General features: G+C 42.6%; 1 protein-coding gene across 1 annotated transcript in view; it reads left to right on the top strand.

Annotated features, from left to right (window-relative positions):
• LARS2 (leucyl-tRNA synthetase 2, mitochondrial) overlaps positions 1-20,720 on the top strand; it is a 123,535-nt gene that overhangs the window by 18,667 nt on the left and 84,148 nt on the right. Inside the window, exons 4-5 of the mRNA XM_004676252.2 lie at positions 2,222-2,313; positions 4,340-4,400. Coding sequence (XP_004676309.1) covers positions 2,222-2,313; positions 4,340-4,400 — 153 coding nt within the window. The remainder of the gene's footprint in view (positions 1-2,221; positions 2,314-4,339; positions 4,401-20,720) is intronic.

Here is a 20,720-nt window from a genome sequence, read left to right as displayed (position 1 = left end):
TTAAAACTGCATAGAATAGAAAAACCCAGCGAATGTTAGAATTTTTTAAAAAAAGACATACACGCACATATGCATGTGTACATAGCAACATATGATATGTTAAATGAAAAGAAAATAGATCATAAAGTAGTGTGTAACAGCAACTTCTATTTCCTGAAAATAAAAAGAAGGCAGCTGCTCTCCTTGTGCTCCTGTGTTTGCCGACCTGAGCCTGCAGGAGAAGAAAGGTGTGGAAGACATATCAGAGGGGTGCAGCAGCTCATGCGTGTGTCGTTTTTCCTTCTTAAAAACAAGCCGTGTTATGCTTGTCACTTGAGGAACAAGTGATAATGGCATTTTAGTTAACTTAGACTTAGTTCAATTACAAATGTGTGTAATGGAAGGATGACTTCAAGGCAGGTGGCTCCGACTGTTGCCAGGGACGAGCCTGCCCCCTCCTGCTGCCTGCTAAGAAGGGCGAGGGAGAGAACAGAGCTGGGGGCCGGGATGGGAGGCTGACTCTAGTGGGGACACTGAGTTGTCTGTGTTTTGTGGACCCGAAGCAGGGGTGATTGGATAACTCGTGTGCATCTCAGGGACAGAAAGAGGGAAGCGAACTCTAGGTTCACAGTGAAAGAAGTAAAGTGGAGATTAAAGAAAAAAACCCATAAGAATTATATAGATATAAGTTGAATATAAATTTGCTAAATGTAACTGATTGTATGGGAGAATTACAGGTTTTATTTTCTTATGAATATTTTTCTCTGTGTACCAAAGTCATAGTGGAATATGCATTACTTTGATATGGGGGGAGGAGAGACATTGTCTTTTAGAGAAAACAAGGCCTGTTTCTTTCATGGAAAATGCCCCCTTGTCATACGCACAGGTGATGAGATGATGCCCATAAGTGCACTGGGGGCTCATCCCAAGGAGATGTGTGTGGACAGAGGCAGGCTCTCTGCGTGATAACTAACCAGGCAGCCCAGCCAGCTTCTAGGAGTTGACAGACCAGAGCTGGATAGGAAGTAAGAGGGACAGCTGGGAAGGGTCCCAGAAATACTGGAGCCTCTCCAGCCATCCTCACCCACAGGCAAGCTTCTGCTGGAGAGAAGCTGTGTCTGTGGCTTTGTGGTTGAAGTCAGTATTACAGAATTAGGCCCCTTTCCTAACAAGGGGTACAGAGCCAGTCCCGAGACTGTCCCTGGATGCCACAGATTACATTTCAAGCTCTCGTCCTGTTCATGGGACTCAGGTAGAGAGAACTTGCTACTGCAGCTGCCTGTTGAGCTGAAAGGGTTGTCCATTTGGTGCCATAAATGCCCTACTGGTCTATCCTGGCTCCAGGTAATTACTTCCAGTGCCACCTAGCTAGGCTGTTCCCTTCTTGCTGGGCCACAGCTGCTTAAATGTCCTGGTGCCAAGAGCCACAAGGCAGTCATCAGCTATTGTGCCTGCCCAGTGCAGTGCTATCCGGGAGAACTTTTCATATTGCCGGGCATGCTCTGTATCTGCACTCTCTGTTCAGTAGTCCCCAGCCACAGCTAACTCTTCCACACTTTAAAGGTGGCTAGTACCACTGAAGAGCTGAATTTTTAAATTTCGTTTCATTTTAACTACTGTAAGTTTATATTTATGTACAGGTTTCCCTGTTACCCCAAAAATAGAACATTCCTATTTGTTGTGGTTTAGTAGGTTATTTTAGGGGTCTGGTAATGCTCAAAAATTTTCTATGTAAATAGTAATAACATTCTCACATCCCCAAAATAACCATCAGATCGCACCAAATAGGAGCATTCTACTTTCAGCTAGCAGGGGAGTCCTATAGGCTCATGCGGCTTATGGCCGCCATATTGGAACACACAGCTTCTTGGCTGGAAAATACTAACACAGCGTAAACATCTTGACTGCTGACCCATTTGTTTTTTAAATTGAAATAGACTTTTTATATTTCAGAAAAACATTTTGGGTTCATTACAGATAATACAGACAAGAGGGAGGAAGTAAAAAGTCACAAAAACACCTAGTCAGAGATAACTACTCTTGGCATCTTGGTGTCTAACCTTCTAAATTCTCTGATATGCGTTCGGCACAGGTAGCCAATTAGCTTTCAGAAGCTTAGTTTGAGATCATCCAGAAAAGAAAAGGCATGTCAGTAGGAGTGACTGCCTGTTTATTGTCAGAAGAAGGTCCTGATGCAGGGGTCGGTGTCTGCTCTGGCTGAGGTCTCCCTGTTCGCTGCTAGGTCATCAACCCCATGGGATGGGACGCATTTGGCCTGCCTGCCGAAAACGCCGCCATTGAGAGGAATCTACATCCAGAAAGCTGGACACAAAGGTATGTGTAGCAGTTCTTTCCGAACACATATGTGCACAAAGAAGGCTTGAAAAATGTTCTAACCCATGCACAAGCAGCAGAAAGCAGAGGAAACAAAGCATCGCAGTGTGCCGCGTGGTGGGAGGCCGTGTGTCTTGGCATTGTGCCTTTAGCACCTGTGCTCCTGTCTGAGAGGTCACCAGAGGGGCTGAGTCTTCATTCAAGTGCTCATTGGGATGTTTTGTTATTTACAAAGTTGTTCTTCCTTTGAAGATTTGCTTTGAGAAAGAAAAAGGAGGAGGGGGTTACTTTTGTTAAGTTTCCACGTGCTTCTCAACTTCTTGACCGTAATTTTAACTATACTCAAATTCTACATTATATTTTCTTTAACAATTCTGAATTAACATTCCAAAATAGTAAGAACATAGATATTCAATGTAGAACTATAAGGTCAATTTATCCTGGGTGTGACTGTCTCCAAAGAGGACACTCCCAATCCTACCAGTGCCTCACTTTTCTGGTACATGTGGTTCAAGTGTGCACATCCCTCTCCTCCCCGCACCCTTCCCCCCCAGAAAGTCTTGAGGTGTGCTATAGAACCCAGCAGAATGGCCCCTTCTGTATCAGTTAGAGTCAACTCTAGATTAATGGGAGTGATTGAAAAAAAAGAAGGAAATGATGATTCAAATAAAATGGATTGACTATCACATACATTTAATATAAGCCCTGCTTATATTATTATATTAATATATCATATTAATATTGGCCCTGCTGATCTTGTAAATAAAGTTTTATTGGAACACAGCCACACTCATTTGTTGACATGTGCTTCCCATCTGCTTTCCTGCCGCAATGGCAGAGTTCAGTGGCTCACAGAGCTGAAAACATTTACCATCTGGCCCTTTGTAGAAAAAGTTTGCCAAGCCCTCCAACAGAGCCAGGCAGTTAAGAGGATGGCCCCTGGATCGATCCTGTCACTAAGTTGCAAGCCTGCCTTTCCTCCTTGCTACTAGCTAATCATTTTGACTCTATGCCTCGGTTACTTAACTCTCTATGCCTCAGTTTATGTATCTGTAAAAGAGGGATAGTCTAACCCTTGGTTGATTTATTTCTCATGGTTCTAGGGACTGGGAGTTCCAGAATCAAATTGCCTCCAGATTTGTTGTCTAGTGAAGGCCCACTTCGTTCATAGACAGCCATGGGCTTTCTGTGTCCTAGCTGGTGGAAAGGGCAAGGAACTCTCTGGGATTCCTTTTATAAGAGCTCTAATCTCATTCATGAGGACTCTACCCTCATGGCCTAATCACCCCTCAAAGACCCCAGTTCACATAACATTACAGTGGCATTGGTTCTATACATGAACTTGCAGGGGTGGGCCGTGGAGGGGGGTAGGGAAGGCGACAAAACAATCATTCTATAAGAAGCACTTTTCTACAGAATGCTTAACACAAGGATAAAATAAGCTATTATTAACGAATCAGAGATAACCTGGAGAACTTTTCCATGACTTTCTGTATTTTCAATCTGCTTGAACTGAAAGAGGTGTGGTATCAATCAACTTGCCCTTTATATATAAAAAAAAAAGTCTTATTTCATATTACATTAAAGTCGATTATGCCTCTCCCTCTCGCCCAGTTGTTGAACTGTTTTAGGTTTTGACTGACAATCTTTTGGATTCCCACAAATTGTTCATTAAGGCTTTTCTCTTCAGTAGCTTTTAAACTTGTAAATGCCTGACTTAAATTTGTGCAGAAAACAAACATATGGGTGGGCCAAGAGTACATGTATCAAAGGGACTCCCTACCTGAACAGCTAGCTCCAGAGCCATAGACCATTTCTAGTAGATTCTTTCTGAGTGCAAAGAATAGTGTCATCTCACTGATATCTTTGCTGATTCTTGGGGATTGATCTTTTTGCCATGGCAGAGCAACACTGAAAGTTATTTTGAATAATCTAGATTTTTCCAGTTTTCCTTCATGTTCTCAAAAGGTAGCATTATGACGTTTCTTTGCTCTAAAAAGCCAACTTTCTTCCCTTTGCTTCACAGTAACATTAAGCACATGAGGAAACAGCTTGATCGACTAGGACTGTGCTTCAGCTGGGATAGGGTAAGTGACTCCTTCTCCTGGAAGGTCTTTATTTTAAGGAAGGACATGATTGCTAGGGGAGTGTACACATTTTCTTCCTGTTCCTCCTTTTCAGGAAGGGAGAAGACAGGAGGAGGCAGGGCGCAAGAGGACAGGATTAGTATTCCACAAATGAGAAAGTATCCCTAGTGGATAATTTGTGTGTGAGCAAGCACTTTTCTGTGGGATTAAGCGTTAACTTATTTAACTTCCCTGTTGGCTGTGATTTATGTGTGACGAAAGCTTTGCACAAGGATTTTTCCTGTTCCTAATAATTTTAAAAGACTGTTGGACTCTGTGTAAAAGTGATTAAATATCAATCCACTGGTCCTTTTAGGTGATTATGTATTAAGTTGATTGACTATTTGTTTAATCTTTTGTTTGTTCCAAGTTTCAGTTGAAACTCATAAGATCTCTGAATGACTTTGTCACAAATAGGCTCTTGGTATAAAGTGTTTTCCAGCTGTAGATTAAACCGTGGAGAACGCCAGGGGAGGTGTTCACTGAAGACCAGCTGGGTGTTAAATATGAACACTCCTGTTAAATATGAACTGAGCCCTGCAAAGCTCTGCCAGAGATCCACCCCTCACTAACGAGTGGTCAGGTAGGGAAGATGGACCCCTCTCTGTCCCTCCATGAAGACCCTTCAATAGCATGACCCTTCTTAGAACCCCATTTACTCCACAAAAGAATGGGGTTTTCATTCTGGGTCTGCCAAATTCAAGTTCACATTCTTTTAGTCATGAGAAATATCTGGACTAAACACAGATGAGGTCTTCCCCCAACAATTATCTCTTAATTGATTGAGAATTGATGAAAAAACAGAAAATCAAAAGTTAAACAGTTGAACAAGTCCTGATTATTTTTATTTATTTTGTGTGTAGCTTCTTTAGTTAGGAGCACAGACTGATTCACATTCTGACTGCACCACCATGCCTTTTCAGCGCTGCCTTACGAGGTCATCAGTCTTTCATTTGGAAGAGGTGTGAAGAGGTGCCAGCTCCTGGCCCAAGTTGTCCCGGGGTCCCAGCGGGGAGCCACTGGTAGAGGATAAAATGTAGTCTAGGGAGAGAGAGCTGAGGAGTCTGAGAGCCCTTTAGAGATGAGATTTTGGATTTCTTGAAAGCAAAGAATTTATTGAACTTCTAGAATGATAATGAGCATAGTCCTCACAGTACGATCAGTTATAAATGGTTAACACAGTACGATCAAATATAAATGGTTAACAAATAAGTGGATTATCTTCCTGATTATTGTAGATTAGGAGATAGAGAAAAGAATAAATGAGAACATAATCAGTGTGGCTAATTTAACATCTTGGTTTGGTTGTTTGCAGCTTTTTATTCTAGTTCTATAAATATATAGCAATAAACTACATCTATCTAGTTTGTTGTTGCAAAATTGAATTGAGAAGGCATATATTTTTTTATTTTTCTTTTTTTACTTACAACTCACTGATGTCTTCCCATTTTATCTAATATTCTTTGAAAAAGTAACTTTTTAAAAAGCTGTATTTTCCATCTATGAATATATCACAACATATTTAATCTATCCTTTATTATTATATGTGTAGGTCTACACACCCTGGTGTTTCTTCAGTATAAATATATAAGTTCTCAGTACCTCCTGTGTAAATCTGAAGTCCAGAAAACTCTAAAAACAAAGTTTTTTCATTATTATCTTAATGGCAGAATCTGATCTGAACGAGGGGTAGCTCATGACAGAGTGAATATATAAATATATTTTACAATAGGAATACCAGTATAATTGATTACTGGGTATCCCCCCCAGATCTAGTTGAGTAAACATACAATTATCTTTTAATAGAATTAAGACCCCGAAGGTCTTAATTCCGAAACTCATTTGACTGCAAACGTTTCAGTAAGACACATTCGAACAGGTAGTGCAGTGTATAGGTAAATATCATCATTCCTGCTACCACTGTCTGACAGTTGCTGAATGCCTGGTGTAGACCAGGCACCCTAATTATCTCTGGCTCCCTAGAAAGCTCTAAAAGATGGGTACTCATGGACTTCATTTTATTGCTGATCACCCAAGTGGCAGGGCTGGGCTCATCCTCTGGACATTTGATTGCTCTGCTCACCCCCAACCTTGAGGCAGAAATCTCAGCACACATATCTTATTTCCTTAACATGAACTCTCAAAAAGCCATAAACACATTTAGGGTCTAAGGTATTTACAATTAAAGAACTTAAAAGTATAATATGGCTTATGCTACTTAATGGTATATGGCTGTATAAAATCATACTCCCAGGATATTAGTTTTTTTTTTTAATGTGATTCTTTAATTATTAGTGATAATGAGTTTGTTCGATGATGCTTGAATGGGTGCAGATGTTTGAACCATCAAGTCATATCTTTTGCTTTGCCCATTTAAGTAAAGGTGTTTATCCTTAATGATTTTTGTTTTGGTACAGATATTTTCCCTCCATTTATTGTTTGCTTTGCATTTTGTTTGCAGGGGGATGATTATTATTAGCATACAAATGTGTACTTGGAAAGACTTTCTTTGAATTACATAAATATATTCAGGTTTTTTCTTTTTGTTGTTGTTGTTTAATTTTTACATTTAACCCAACTGAATTATTACAATATATGATATAAAGAATTACTACTTTTTCTAAAGGCCAGTTGTTTCTGTTTTTTATTTTTAACGTCCTTTCTACCTTAATTTGAAAGCTTAACTTTATTGAAACCATGTTATTTTATACCATTTTTATACTCTTAAGTTCAATTTGTGTTCATTGATCCACTTATTCTGATGTCATTACTAAACTCTATTTAATTATACTGGCTCTATAATTGGTCGTAATACCTAGTAACAGAAGTTTCCTCTCACTGTCTGATACTAATAGTGCCACCACTATCATCTTGTGTTTGTCTTTCTTTAAATATGTTCTGTCCATTTTTATATAATTTTTTAGGAAGGTTGTATTTATTTATTTGTGCATATAAAAACAGGGGTTAAGGCCAGAGGTGTGGAAGGTGAGAGGATTCACCAGAGACAGAGTGGGGAGCAGAAGAGGCAGATTGACAAAGTACACTGCTGAGGGGAGCAGCAGACAGGTCAGGAGAGGTCTGCTGAGCCATGTGGGTCACCTTCCTGGCCAGGGGGTGGAACTTAGGCGGTTGTGGTGACAGTACTGAGACTTAACCCCTCACCCATGAGGAAGACCCATAATTTTTTTTTTTAAAGATTTATTTATTCATTTATTTATTCAGAGCTGGGGTACAGGCCAGAGATGCGGAGGGTGAGAGGTTTCACCAGAGACAGAGTGGGGAGCAGAACAGGCAGATCAACGAAGTACACTGCTGAGGGGAGCAGCCGGGGATCAGGAGAGGTCTGCCACGCCATGTGAACTCCTCTGGGGCAGGAGGGAATCGAACTCATGCGGAAGTGGCTTAAGCTTCTTAGTGCTGTGCTTTAACCCGCTGTGCCACCAGGGAGGGCCTGACCCATAATTTTTATCCATTATTTGTTGAATTTGTTTGGTGCCTCACTTGTTGATGCAATTAACTTAAAAATATAAAAGATGGGCATGCATCTGGGTTCTCTGTAACAAGGAGCATCAGCTATTTGATTTCTTTTCATAACTCGTATTCCTTTACTTTTTAGTATTTATTTTTCTTATTAGACTTTTTAAAGTATAGGTTTCTTGCTTTTTGGATTTTGCTGTTTTCCCTCTAGTGATTAAAAAAAAAGTTCTATTTTTTATTCTGCCAAAAGATAACTGGAAGAGTTAAAAAACAACCCCAACAGGCCCTCCCTGGTGGCGCAGCGGGTTAAAGCACAGCACTAAGAATCTGAAACCACTTCCGCATGAGTTCGATCCCGCCTACCCCGGAGGTGACCACATGGCCCGGCAGACCTCTCCTAACCCACCCACTGCTCCCCTCAGCAGTGTACTTCGCTGATCTGCCTGTTCTGCTCCCCACTCTGTCTCTGGTGAAGCCTCTCACCCTCCGCATCTCTGGCCTGTACCCCAGCTCTGTATGCACAAATAAATAAATTTTTTAAAAAAAAAAACAACCCCAACATATTAGTATCAACATTAAAAAAAAAAAACCAGTATATATTTTTTCACTCCCCATTTAAGTTCAGGAAATTAGCAGGCATTTCCCTCTTTCTAAACTTATTTTTCAGAGGTTTGCTTTTTTTTGTATGTTCAGGTCCAATTTATTATGGGTATTTTTTTTTTAATCACACTTCATTTCTTAAACATTTTGTTTGTATTTGCTTCCCGTTTTTAAGTGCTTTTCATACAATTCTTAAAATTGAATGCTCTTCAGCTAGTTTCCACGCTCATCAGTAGACTTAGTGCTTGACTGCCCATTTAAATATTTTTACTTTGTGACATTTTTCAAAGTTTGGCTTTAACTCTTGCTCTGGATCGTCTGACATCACACGCTATTTTCTAACCGAGACTAACTTGCTATTGCCTCTACCCAGGAACAGCAATTCACTAGAAAGTGGAATTCTTTTTTCTTTCAAATCGCTGTAGGACTTGTTTTATTGCCTTTAAAAAATAATAATAATTATCGAGCTTTCCTGCCCACCTGTACCTATGCAGGCATCTCTTTTTTCTTTCTCCTTTTCCTAATAAACTTGACCTTTTAAAATGAAAATAAGTAAATAAAATAATCATAGATACACAGGGAAGATGCCGAGGTAGTTTCCATAGATCCTCTGTACAGTTAATGAAGCTTTCCCAGGCAAATGCCTTATCTATTCTACATTACAGTATCAAAACCAGGAAACCGACACTGGTTTAGTATTGTTAACAAGAGTACAAACCTTTTACAAATTTACCCATTTTTTCCATGCAATCTCTGTGTGTGTGGTAAGTAGTAGTGTTACAGGGCAAGGAGAGAGGGGCACCAGTGAACCCCAAAACCTGCCTGCTCTAAATAGGTTCTGCCATCTGCCGCATCAAGACAAAACATATAAGACTTTAATGAAAAGGAGCTTGAATACAGTCAGTTTACAGTACAGAAGCCAAAGAATACAACTTCTGAATCAAACACCTGATTTATATAACCTCCACCGCCCTGACCCGGCGTTCTCTGTACACACAGCGGCCTCTGCCCACCTGGTGCCTCTGGGATGCCTCCTCTCTCCACCCTTTCCATCTGAAACTCCCCAGGATCTCAGCGTCCATCTCTGGCTCCAGTGCTTCCCGGTGCTCCGTGACCTCTGTCTCCCGCGGTGGCAGTGTGGCTGGCTTTTCCTCAAGAACCCTGATGCTCCGTGTGCCCTGGTCACTGTCCTCCATTGTCTTCACCAGCTCACTCATGATTTTGCTCTTTGTTCTTCTCTGCCTTCTGGAAGAACTTCTCATATTTGCTTTCCACATCACTGATTCAATTTCCGTTGAATCGAAGTTGCTTTGTCTGGTTTCTAATGCAGATGTTAATTTTGCTATTGTATTTTTAGATTCACTATTATTTTGTCTTATCTCATTCAGTACCCATTTTCTTGCTCCGAACTCTAAACCATCTGCTTTTTTTTTCTTTCTAATTTTTGCTGTATTATCTCATCTACCTTCAGAAGTTTTCTTGAGACTACAAGGATATGCTCTTGAAAATTATTTTTGCACCGGACCTAAACCTTTTAGATGAGTTTGGAACGAATGCGGTGTTGGCCTTGTTTGTTTCGGACTCTGTCCGCACCATGTTTCCCGAGCGAGGTGCACTCAGGCATCAACTTAGAGACGGAGAAGCCTCAGGAGCACAGTGCAAACGCCATCATAATTTCCACATCCTTTATTTCTGCCTGAGTGTAGGGATTCCACTGCTCCTGGCATTTCGATTCGGCCTGATCTCTGCCTCAGTGGAGCCATGACATCACAGCCCCCGCACCTCCCCACCCCCGGCCGTGCTACTGAGCCAGCACAGCCAGGGATGTCTGCTCTGTGGGGTTTACATCTGCCCGCTGTCGCTTCTGGACCTGGCCCTTCTGACGAGATACCAGCGCCCGACACCCAGGCACCCAGCCTGGTCCCACGAGGGGAAGTACTCTTTGGCTTCAGCTCCTTTTCTTCAGTCTGGCCCCATCTGCCAAAGTTCCATAATGTTTCTGGCATGTTGGTGGCACCGTCTGTTGTTTCCAGTTTTGGTGCCCTCCCCTGGACTCCACTGCTGTACTCTGTTGTTCATTTTCGTGGGAGTGATAGAAACAAGTTGAGATGCCCGTGTTTTCCATGTCCCCTTGCTCAGGGGTCCACCAGTGCTTTTTGATTAAACCTTTATAATCTGTTTGCTCATATGGAGCAGCAAAGGGAGGAGGTAGAGGAATCGTTTACTTTATCGACTAGGCAAATCTGTGCCCTTGGCAAGTAACATTCCTACAGTCTCATAAAAACTGGATCATTCAGCAGATGGCTAAACTGACAATTAGCAGGGTATTTTAAAAAGAAGATGTTCAAAATGTTATCTTCCTCTCCAGATAGAGAAAAGCAACTTTAAAACCTGGGTCTTAGCTTCATCTTCCTACATCTCTCTGGCTGGGAATCCTTTTAGGAATGGTTCAGCTCTTGAGCTGTATTCTCTTCTTTCTTACATAAAAGAGCTGTATTCTCTTTTCTTTCTTAATTCCCTGGATTAAGAAAATGCATACTGTTCTGGAGAGCTGAAGAGACAATCACATGATGTCTTTTAGCACAACGATGTTTCACTTTTTCAGATGTTCCTCCCATAACAGCTTGTATTCCTTTTTCCTTGAGAAAAAGGAATGTAAGAAACTGAAAGCTGAAATTGAATAGCTGAACATCTACTGCAGGAGGAGGAAAGGAGAAAATCCCAAGCTGGTGAAGGGTGGGGACTCACTCCGGAATAAGGAGAAGGATGGACTGCGTTCTACCCCGTGCGCTCAGGTTATAGCTTAGCTGACCGTCTGCTAGACTGTGGGGACGGCCCACGTGGCGCTTGCAGTGAAGTGCAGGCTTAGAGTCTGGGCTGTTTGGGGTGGCCCTGACCTCTGTTTCTTTGTCTTACCTGTACGCTCACGCCTGAGCTGATTCTGGGTCAGGCCTTGGCTGTGAGTCTTGAAGTAGGTGCTGGGTGTGATTTATATCAGGCATTGTCTGGGAGCAACCCCTAGGAGTTCCCTTCAAAATTAGGCTGGTTGACGAAGAGGGAAAAAATCCAAACCAGACAGATTCAAAGTCATGCCTGTGGAAATTGCTGGAGGAGAGGTGTGTTATTTTTGATTATTTATTATTTGTTATCATCATCATCATGATTATTGTTGCTGAGTACTTCCCTAGCCTCCATACTCCGTGTAAAATCAAAACAAATGGAAGCATATTCCAAGACTGGGTATCACTGACGTTTGGATCAACTCAGCCTTTTTTATTCCCCCTTGGTAGAGTAATCAACAGTTGACTCTTTGCCGAGTCCCTTTATCATGGACATCTTTGGAATTTTTATTTGCACTCATTTTCATTGGGCTTTAAATCCCTGTGGTGATTTCCTCCTCGTGCTTTACATTCACTCTTCTGTACGTGATGGTGCCCAGATTAAGGGCTTTGCCTTTGTCAGGTCTGAGAAATACAGGAATTACTACCTTCGAAGGGTCATTCGATGAAATAAATTTAATATGTGCCCTTGTATCTTCCCCAAAAGCCACGTAACTGAACGTTGAGGAGGTAGTTATGTTTGAGCGCTGCCTCTGTGCTCCCCAACCGTGCTTTATCAGAAACTTTAGCGGACAGTCCTCCGATGGTTTTTGCTCTTCCAGGTTTTGTCCATCCCTGTGACACGGCCTGCATGAAGTAAGGGGGTCCTGAGGGGCTGTGGCTCCCCACCACTTGAGCGGTCCTCTCTTCTTTCTCACACTTCTGTCTTCCCTTTCACCTTCCTCTTTCCATTCCCTGTTAAAGCTCATCCCTTTCCCTCTACTTGCTTGCTTTTTTTCTTCTTTCTTGTCTTCTTTCCCATCTTCTTTTTTTGGGCATAATATTTTATCATGGAAATTTTCCAACTTGTACTAAATGAATGAGAAAAGAATAATATAGGGATCTCCCCCCTCCACCCCCAAACACTCATTATCCAGCTTCAATCACCCCTCTGCTGGAATTATTTTGCAGCAATGCCTAGGCATTATATATCTTCTTCTAGAAAGAGTTCAGTGTGTAATAGTCAAAGGATGAGGGCTTCATAGTTCCGTCATCACGCAGCAAATGATCAAAGACAATGTCGCCAGTCATTTTGCATATTTCCCGCGTTGTATTGTCAGTATTTTTGTGCCATGGGCCTGATTATCTGCTCTTCTGCCGGCCTTTTCTTATTCCTTCTCCAGCCCCCTGTCGTTATCATGGGTGGGTAGCAGAACCCGCTTTTTATCCAAAACCAGTAAGCCCTTCAGACCATGAAAGCGATCATGAATTTCTTTTCTTTTTTTTTTTTTTTTTAAAGATTTATTTATTTGTGCATACAGAACTGGGGTACAGGCCAGAGGCTCAGGGGCGGTGAGAGGCTTCACCAGAGACAGAGTGGGGAGCAGAACAGGCAGATCGACGAAGTACACTGCTGAGGGGAGCAGCGGGCGGGCCAGGAGAGGTCTGCCGCGCCATGTGGTCACCTCCGGGGCAGGCGGGAATCGAACTCAGGCGGAAGAGGCTTCAGATTCTCAGTGCTGAGCGGCTTCAGATTCTCAGTGCTGTGCTTTAACCCGCTGCGCCACCAGGAAGGGCCCCGATCATGAGTTTCTTTTTGATTTCTACATTTACAAAGTGAAAATTATTGCTTCACCTCCTTGATTTACATAAAGGACTAAACATTTATTAAGGAAGTTGATGAGCCTTATTGGAAATGATGGCCCCAGAATAATAGAAAGATATGTTTTTATTCTTAAAGACTAGCATAAAACCGAATGTGGGGGCAAGCGTCTGAACACAAGGTTTTGAGAACATGGCCAGGGGTTGCCTTGGTAACGTGTAACAGGCACTCAAAAGTATTTGACTCTTAGTTTCTCAAGTTCTTATGGAGGTGAAGTTTGTCTGGCTGATCCCTGGCTCTGGATTATCTGTTCTCCCTCAGACATTTTCCTTTGGTTGGACAGGAAAAGACTGTATCTCTGTTACAGCTGAAATGAGTTGCCAGCTTATTTCTTAGCTTTTACCTCCTTGTGGGAAGGCTGATGCTGGTGCCTAAGGGTCACAGTGCAGGACTGCAGCCTTGGGGGTTGGGAACCACATCTCATCACAAACGCCTAGTGCACCAACCTCATGGGGACTGCGCCAGCTCAGTGCCTAGCAGCTGTGGTGAGCTGCCTCAGCCAGATAGATTCTTGCTCTGTTCAGCCCTAACTGAAGAAGGTCTCTGGAGGCTGCAGGGTGAATGTGGCAATTCAAGGAAGTAGTTTGTTTATCCAAAGTTCCTCTGGTGGTCCTGAGCCAGGCCAATCAAGGATGCACAGTGGCCAGCGAGAGTAGCTCTCCCCCATTTAATGCCTGGTAAAGTGCTCTTACGTGATGGGATCTTGGGCTCTCACCTCAGAGAGCAGGTGTTGGTGTTGGGTCTCGCCATTAGCATGTAGTGGGCATGACCTGTTGCCCCCTGAGGCTCTGCTTCTCTCCAAGGGGATGCTTCTGTGGTTACTGATGAGATCGGTTTGCTCTTTAAATGCCCGAGGAAATAAGAGCACAAAGCTTCTCTCCCCTTGGCCACCACAAGCCTCTGTGTCAGTCTTGTGCATCAACCTGGTACCACCTTTGATAGGACGGAGCCTGAGGTTTTACAGACACGATGGGCTGTAAGTGTGATGGGAGGCAGTATCTAAAAGTCTTTAAGATGAAGCTTCTATCCCTTGAAGGATTATTTATTTGTGTACTTATACCAAAGGTTCTCAAACTTCAGCAGCTTCAGAATCACCAAGAGGATTTTTTAAATCATGGATTTTGGGGTTCCCCTTCTAAAGTGTTTAATTCATTGGGTTTATGGTCTTGTTTCCCTCTTCAGAAAGAAAGGATCTTGGGAATGATTTTGCTCCCAAATCTTATTAAACGGGAATCAAAATACAGGTCTGCCATCAACTCCTTCTCACCTAGGTAGAACATAAATGAATGGATAATAATTAAAAAAAGAATTTTTAAAAAATAGGCAATGTTTTGGCAAGGGCAAGAACCATTTTTAAGACTTGTTTCAGACATGTATACATTATTGCATAAAGCATATGTAGATAGATTGCTCAGTACGTTATTATATAGCCAGCACCTAATTAAGAGAGAAAACTTTGCCAGCACCCAGAAGTTCCCTTTTCCAGTCAGGTCCATCATCCCTCCCCACCATCAGCCAATGGACATCTGGGGCAGCCTTGTGTTCTTACTTGCTCAGGCAAATAAATTTTGAGACCACTCTTCAGTAACCACAGAAACATCCCCCTTGGAGAGAAATGGAGGCCCAGAAAGGCACAGATCATACCCACTACGTGTTCATCACCAGACCCACACCAGCACCTGGTCTCCAGACGAGAGTCCAGGAACCTCCCCTGTTCTGACATTTATTTATCACTATTGCCTTGTTTTTATTTTATTTTATTTTTTTAAAGATTTATTTATTCTTATGAACTGGGTACAGGCCAGGGGTGTGGTGGGTGAGAGGATTCACCAGAGACAGAGTGGGGAGCAGAACAGGCAGATCGACAAAGGACACCGCTGAGGGAGCAGCGGGCAGTCAGGCAAGGTCTGCTGTGCCATGTGGTCACCTGCGGGGCAGGTGGGGATTGAACTCATGCGGAAGTGGCTTTAGCTTCTCAGTGCTGTGCTTTAATCCGCTGTGCCACCAGGGAGGGCCTGTATGTGATCTTTTTATGTCTAGCTTTCTTAACTCAACATGTTTTTCTCTGTTTGGTTATATTTTTTCTTCCAGACATTTGGAAAGGTTGAGAAAATAGTGCAAAGAGCATCCCTTTGCCTCCCACTTCCATTCAACACTTGTTGGTACTTTGTCATAGTGGCTCAGCACTTGCAGGCTTGGTGACTCTAATTCCCAGGATACTATCTCATTCCTGTCTTGCAGACTTCAGAAAGCCTCCCCCAGAACCACAGTATGATTATGACAGCTCAGAAAATTACAGTAATTCCATAATATTATTTAACGTCCCAAACATGTGTGACTTTCCCTCTTGTCCCCCAAATGTCTTTTGGATGTTTTTATCCTTCAGCTGCTGCTACCATAGATTCACACAAACTTAACATCCTAAAGCAACACAAATTTATCATCCCACAGTTTCAGTGGGTCAGACATTTGGGTGAGCTCTGCAGGGTCCCCTACATAGGGTCTTACAAGGTCAAAATCCAGGTGTTGACAGGACGCTGTTCCTGCCCAGGTGCTTTGGGAGCAAGGCCACGCTGTACCTCACTTGGTGTTGGCTGAATTCAGTCCCTGGTGTTTGGATGTGGCAGGCTGCCAGCCAGAGGTCACGGTCCTTAGCTGCCTGTGTCCTTCGAGCCTCTCACCTTGCTCCCTCCGGCAACACCCCTGCCTGTTTCCAGTCCCTCTGGCTTCCCCTTCTGGGACATCTCTCTGACTCTGACATCTCTCTGGCAGCTCTACCTCCCCCTGCCCCTGGGAGTACATGGGGTCCCTGGATAACCCAAGTTCATGTGAGGACAGTGGTCACCTGCAAGCCAGGAAGAGTTCTCACCAGCATCTCAGATACCCGCCTCCAGAATGTGAGGATGTTTGTTTTCATTGTTTAAGCCACCCAGGGTGTGGGGTGGCAGCTCGCACAGACTCAATCAATGATTGTGACTTTTGAAGAGTGTAGGGCAGTAGTTTTCTAGAGTGACTTACAGTTTGGACTGTCAGGGTGGTTCTTCAGGTTCCACTTGCTGTGGCTGTAATAGTGCCAGCATTCATCTTGCTCATGCTGCAGTGATCTGGGCCGAGCTTGACAAGGACAGCTTATCTCTGGGCCATACGGCACAATCCGGGACAGCTGGAGGACCAGGCTGGCGCCACCTGAAGGGCTTGCTCCTTCACCTGTCTTGTAGACTCCAGCCAAGGTGACTAGTGGGGGAACTGGAACAGCTGGGGCTCCCGAGGTACCATTCCCTGTGCTCTTAAGGGGGGCCAGAGATCCCCTGACCTGTTGACGTAGCCTCCCAAGGTGTGTGTCCCAAGAGAAAGAGAACGAGCAGAGCTATCTTGCCTTTTCTAGCTTTAGCAGTTACTCAGTGTCCTAAATTCCTCTACAGTCATAGGTCTGGCCCCAGGCCAGGTGGGGGACATCAGCACTGCCTCTCTGTGGAGGGGAGAATGTCAGTGTCACCTTATAACGGAAGCTGATGAGCTTAGATACATATTGGCATAGCTGTCTTTGGAAAATATAATCCGCCACAATACCTTTAACTTGTTCTGTTATTCCCTATACTAATTGTATAAGGGAGCTGTTAGGTCTAAAGCTTGGTTAGGTTTAGGGTACTTTTTTTCCAAATTTAATCATTGATGATATGTTCTTCGTGGTACACTGATACCTAGAGAGACATGTTAAACTGTCTCACTATGAATGATGCTAATTGTGATTGGCAGGTTAAGGTGGTGACAACTTGACCTCTCTATTGTAATAGTAGCTTTTCCCCTTATATAGTTGGTTAGTAATTTGTAGACTAGCACTTTGATACCATACGAATATTGAAATTTCCCAACAACATTTCAGCTGGGGTTTTGGATTCTTACCTGACTCAGTTATTAAAGACTGAAAAATAAGTGATTTTTTTCCTATCATTTTTTCTTCATTTATTAGTTTTTTTTTTTATGTAATGAAGGAGCTTCCTTTTATTTCTCTGTTTCACACTGACCTTTAATTTATACAATCTGTTAAGGGCAATTACATCTTTAATGCTCACCTGTCCAAATGGGAAGCCCTCACCATTGTTTTCAGTCCTCATCCATGTGTTTGCATGTAGCTGTGATTCATTTCCAGTTCTATTTTAGTGCTGGTGGATATTTCAGTTATTTTGGTTTTGCTTCACTTCCGTTCTTGCTGTTATCACAGCGCCACACGCGAACATTCTCGTCTGTGGGTGTTTGTGCCCTTAGCCCTGACTTAGCCAGTATACAGTATGTTCCTAGAAGTGGAGTTACTGGCCATTAGGGATATGCGTGGAAATTCCATGTGTCTGTCGTCGGTTTCCAAGTGGTTGTGCCAGTGTAGTTTCCGCTGGGGGTGTATTAACATTGCCTTGTTCCACATCCTCACAATGGTTCGTATTAGCAGAGCTTTTGAATTTAGCTAATCTGGTGGGCATCTCACTATACGTTTAAAAATTTCCTTCGTTACTAATGAGGTTTAGTACCTCTTCATATCTTTATTGGCTATTTGGACATCTTCATTTAGGAAGTACTTTTTTTTTTTTTTCCCTATTAGTTACCTTTTCTTACTGGTTTATGATCATTCTTGATATATCCTGGATAGAATGCCTTGTCAATTATGTGTGTTGCAAAATATCTTTTCCCAGTCTATGGCTTGCCTTTTAAATCATTTTAAAGGTGACTTTTAATCAACAGTTCTATTTATTTCAAAACGATCAAATTATAATTATTAGTTTTTCTTGTGTTCTGCTTATAAGGTATATTTTTATGCATGATCTCATAATTTTCCGACATTATTTTCTAAAGCATTGGTGTTTTGCCTTTCTCATTTGGATCTCCAACTTCCCTGAAAGTGATTTTATGTGTAAGAACAGTATGAGATTGGGATACAATACCATATTTTCCATATGAAGCATTTGTATAGAACAGAGTTGCTTAATATATTTTCATTTAAATTGGAGGGATGACAGGCCTGTACCTAGAAATCACTCCGACTCCTCCCAGACTACCTTATATAGGTTCTTTGACCAACAAACCTCATTTCTCCTTTGATAAAAGAAACATTTCTAAGCATTTTGCTGATATTCTTGGTTTTTAATCACTAACTTAAATCTCACTAACAGCTATTTTGGAGCTTATGGAACTCTTTGTAAATGAATGAGTTTGTTTTGTGTTCAAAGTTTGTGAATGGACCAACAACCTGTGATGGTATTTGGCATTGAGGAGGAGTGAGAGCAGGCTGGGGATGCACTGCAGCAAACGAGCCCGAGGGAATCTGCCACTGCCGCTGATGTTCTCTATTTGCTGAACGTCCTCAAGATGGTGTTTCTTCTGGAGTTTCACACAGCTTTCTTATAAGGGGAATTCACTGGAGGAACTCTGAAGGATGAACCATTCCAGGATGACAGTTATTCATAGCATCTAATAGCCCCAAATTAACTTTTCAAATAACCTTTTCAAGTTACTGTCAAAACATATCCTTTGTTTGAGGAATTCTATGGAGACATGTTTCAGATGAGCCTCCGAAAATATCAAACTTGTTTTCTGCTGCTAAGATCCTGGAAGACCCAAGGGCAACTGGCAAATAGTCAAAGGACAGTCCAACCAGACAAATTTACAGGATGAAGGATTGAGAAAAGAGACTCCACCCCAGACAGCAGCTGCCTGTGGATGTTGGTAACCATTTCTGGAGATTATGGGCTCCGGAGAACTGGATGAAATCACCAAGGGAGAGAGAACAGATGGCCCAGGATGGCCTAGATTTACAGTCAAGAAACAGAGAAGCCAAGAAAAACTTCTAGGATTTAAGCAGAATTGGCAAGAGTGTCACTAAAACCAGGGAGAGAGTTTCCGCAGAGAAGGAACTGTAGCCCCAGAAAGAGGGAGAAACGGGGCCAAGAAAACCAGCGATGACCAAGTTGACCATTAAAAACAAGCTTTGGGTGGCCCTCCCTGGTGGCGCAGTGGGTTAAAGCACTGCACTGAGAAGCTAAAGCCACTTCCTCATGAGTTGGATTCCTGCCTGCCCCGGAGGTGACCACATGGCGTGGCAGACCTCTCCTGACCCGCCCGCTGCTCCCTTCAGCAGTGTACTTCGTCGATCTGCCTGTTCTGCTCCCCGCTCTGTCTCTGGTGAAGCCTCTCACCGCCCCTGAGCCTCTGGCCTGTACCTCAGTTCTGTATGTACAAATAAATAAATCTTTTTTAAAAAAAAAAAAAACAAGCTTTGGGTGAGAACATTCTAGAGAGAGGATGGAGTTGTAGGCCCCAGGAGTCTTTCTCCACATCTAGACAACAATTGTCTGTACCTTTCCCGACAGGTCTAGTTTTATTTCTTGGTCTGTGTCACATAGGGAATCTTTCAAGCCAGGACGGGTTTCTACTACTTATTGCTGGTGAAGCTTGCAGGCAGCAGAACAGCTCATTTTGGGCACTGCTGTCACTGTTTTGCCTCCGTTCAATTGATGAATTGATATTTTCTCTTCCTCTGGATGTGTGCCCACATCTAACAAATAGTCTTCATATTATTCAGGAAACATTGTGAACGCATTTCTCAAAAATATCCTTCAGAAGACTGTGCTGTTGATCTGAGATGTTTGAGTATGTTGCAGAGAAAACTAATGTTCTTCTCCTTCCAGAAAGATGAAGCAACAACAGAGAGCTGGCTTGGCTTGGATAATTGAAATACTGGCATCCACCCAAGTAGACCAATAACAAATTACGAGTCAAGCACATTAATCTCATCCGCAGTTTAATGGAGGGTTTTTGGTTCCCAACTGTCTAGTTAGAAGAGCTGTCTGTACAGTTAGTCCGCCTTGATGAAACTCTTGTCAGCTGGCAAAGGACTAATTACCAAATTAAACAAATCTCTGTGCCCTGTCTGATTGTGGGTAGTTCCCAGAAGCCTGTGTAGTTGGTAGTATCAGGCAGCTCTTAGGTTATCAGCGAAATGACAATGCTCAAGAAAATAGCAAGAAGACAAGTTCACCGATCAAGCTGATTTGAGTTCAGAAAGACTGAGGTATCTTTAAAACTGCAGCACCTTTACTCATCTCTAAATTGCCTTCAAGAGTACATGGCACATGAACCTTTCAAGTTACTTGAGAATTTAGCTGTAACCCTAGATTTGAAAATCAGGACCTCCAAGAATAAAATACACGCTCTACAAAAGCATTCGTGCATTTGTCAGTTTCAATTCCACTAAATGCTTGTTTTCAATCTAAAGTTCGTTTTGAGAGGAAGGAATTTGATTCCATAAAAAATAAACCCAGAGAAAAATGTTTGCTTCATAGTTAACTATCACCCATATATTAAATCCTGTTCTGAAACTGCAAAAAAGGAGAACAAGGGAAGAAAAAGGAGGCCAGAAGCCGCAGCTTGACAAAGTGGACTGTAAGGGGGAGCCGGAGGAGGAGGAGTGAGAGGATGGCCAAGAGGAAGTGGTGAGGCTGGGAGCCGGACGGG

Source organism: Condylura cristata, unplaced genomic scaffold (assembly GCF_000260355.1).
Source record: "Condylura cristata isolate star-nosed mole 26May11 unplaced genomic scaffold, ConCri1.0 scaffold00004, whole genome shotgun sequence".
Lineage (NCBI taxonomy): Eukaryota > Metazoa > Chordata > Mammalia > Eulipotyphla > Talpidae > Condylura > Condylura cristata.
Note: the sequence above shows the minus strand (reverse complement) of the source record. Positions and strands in the feature narration are given on the sequence as shown.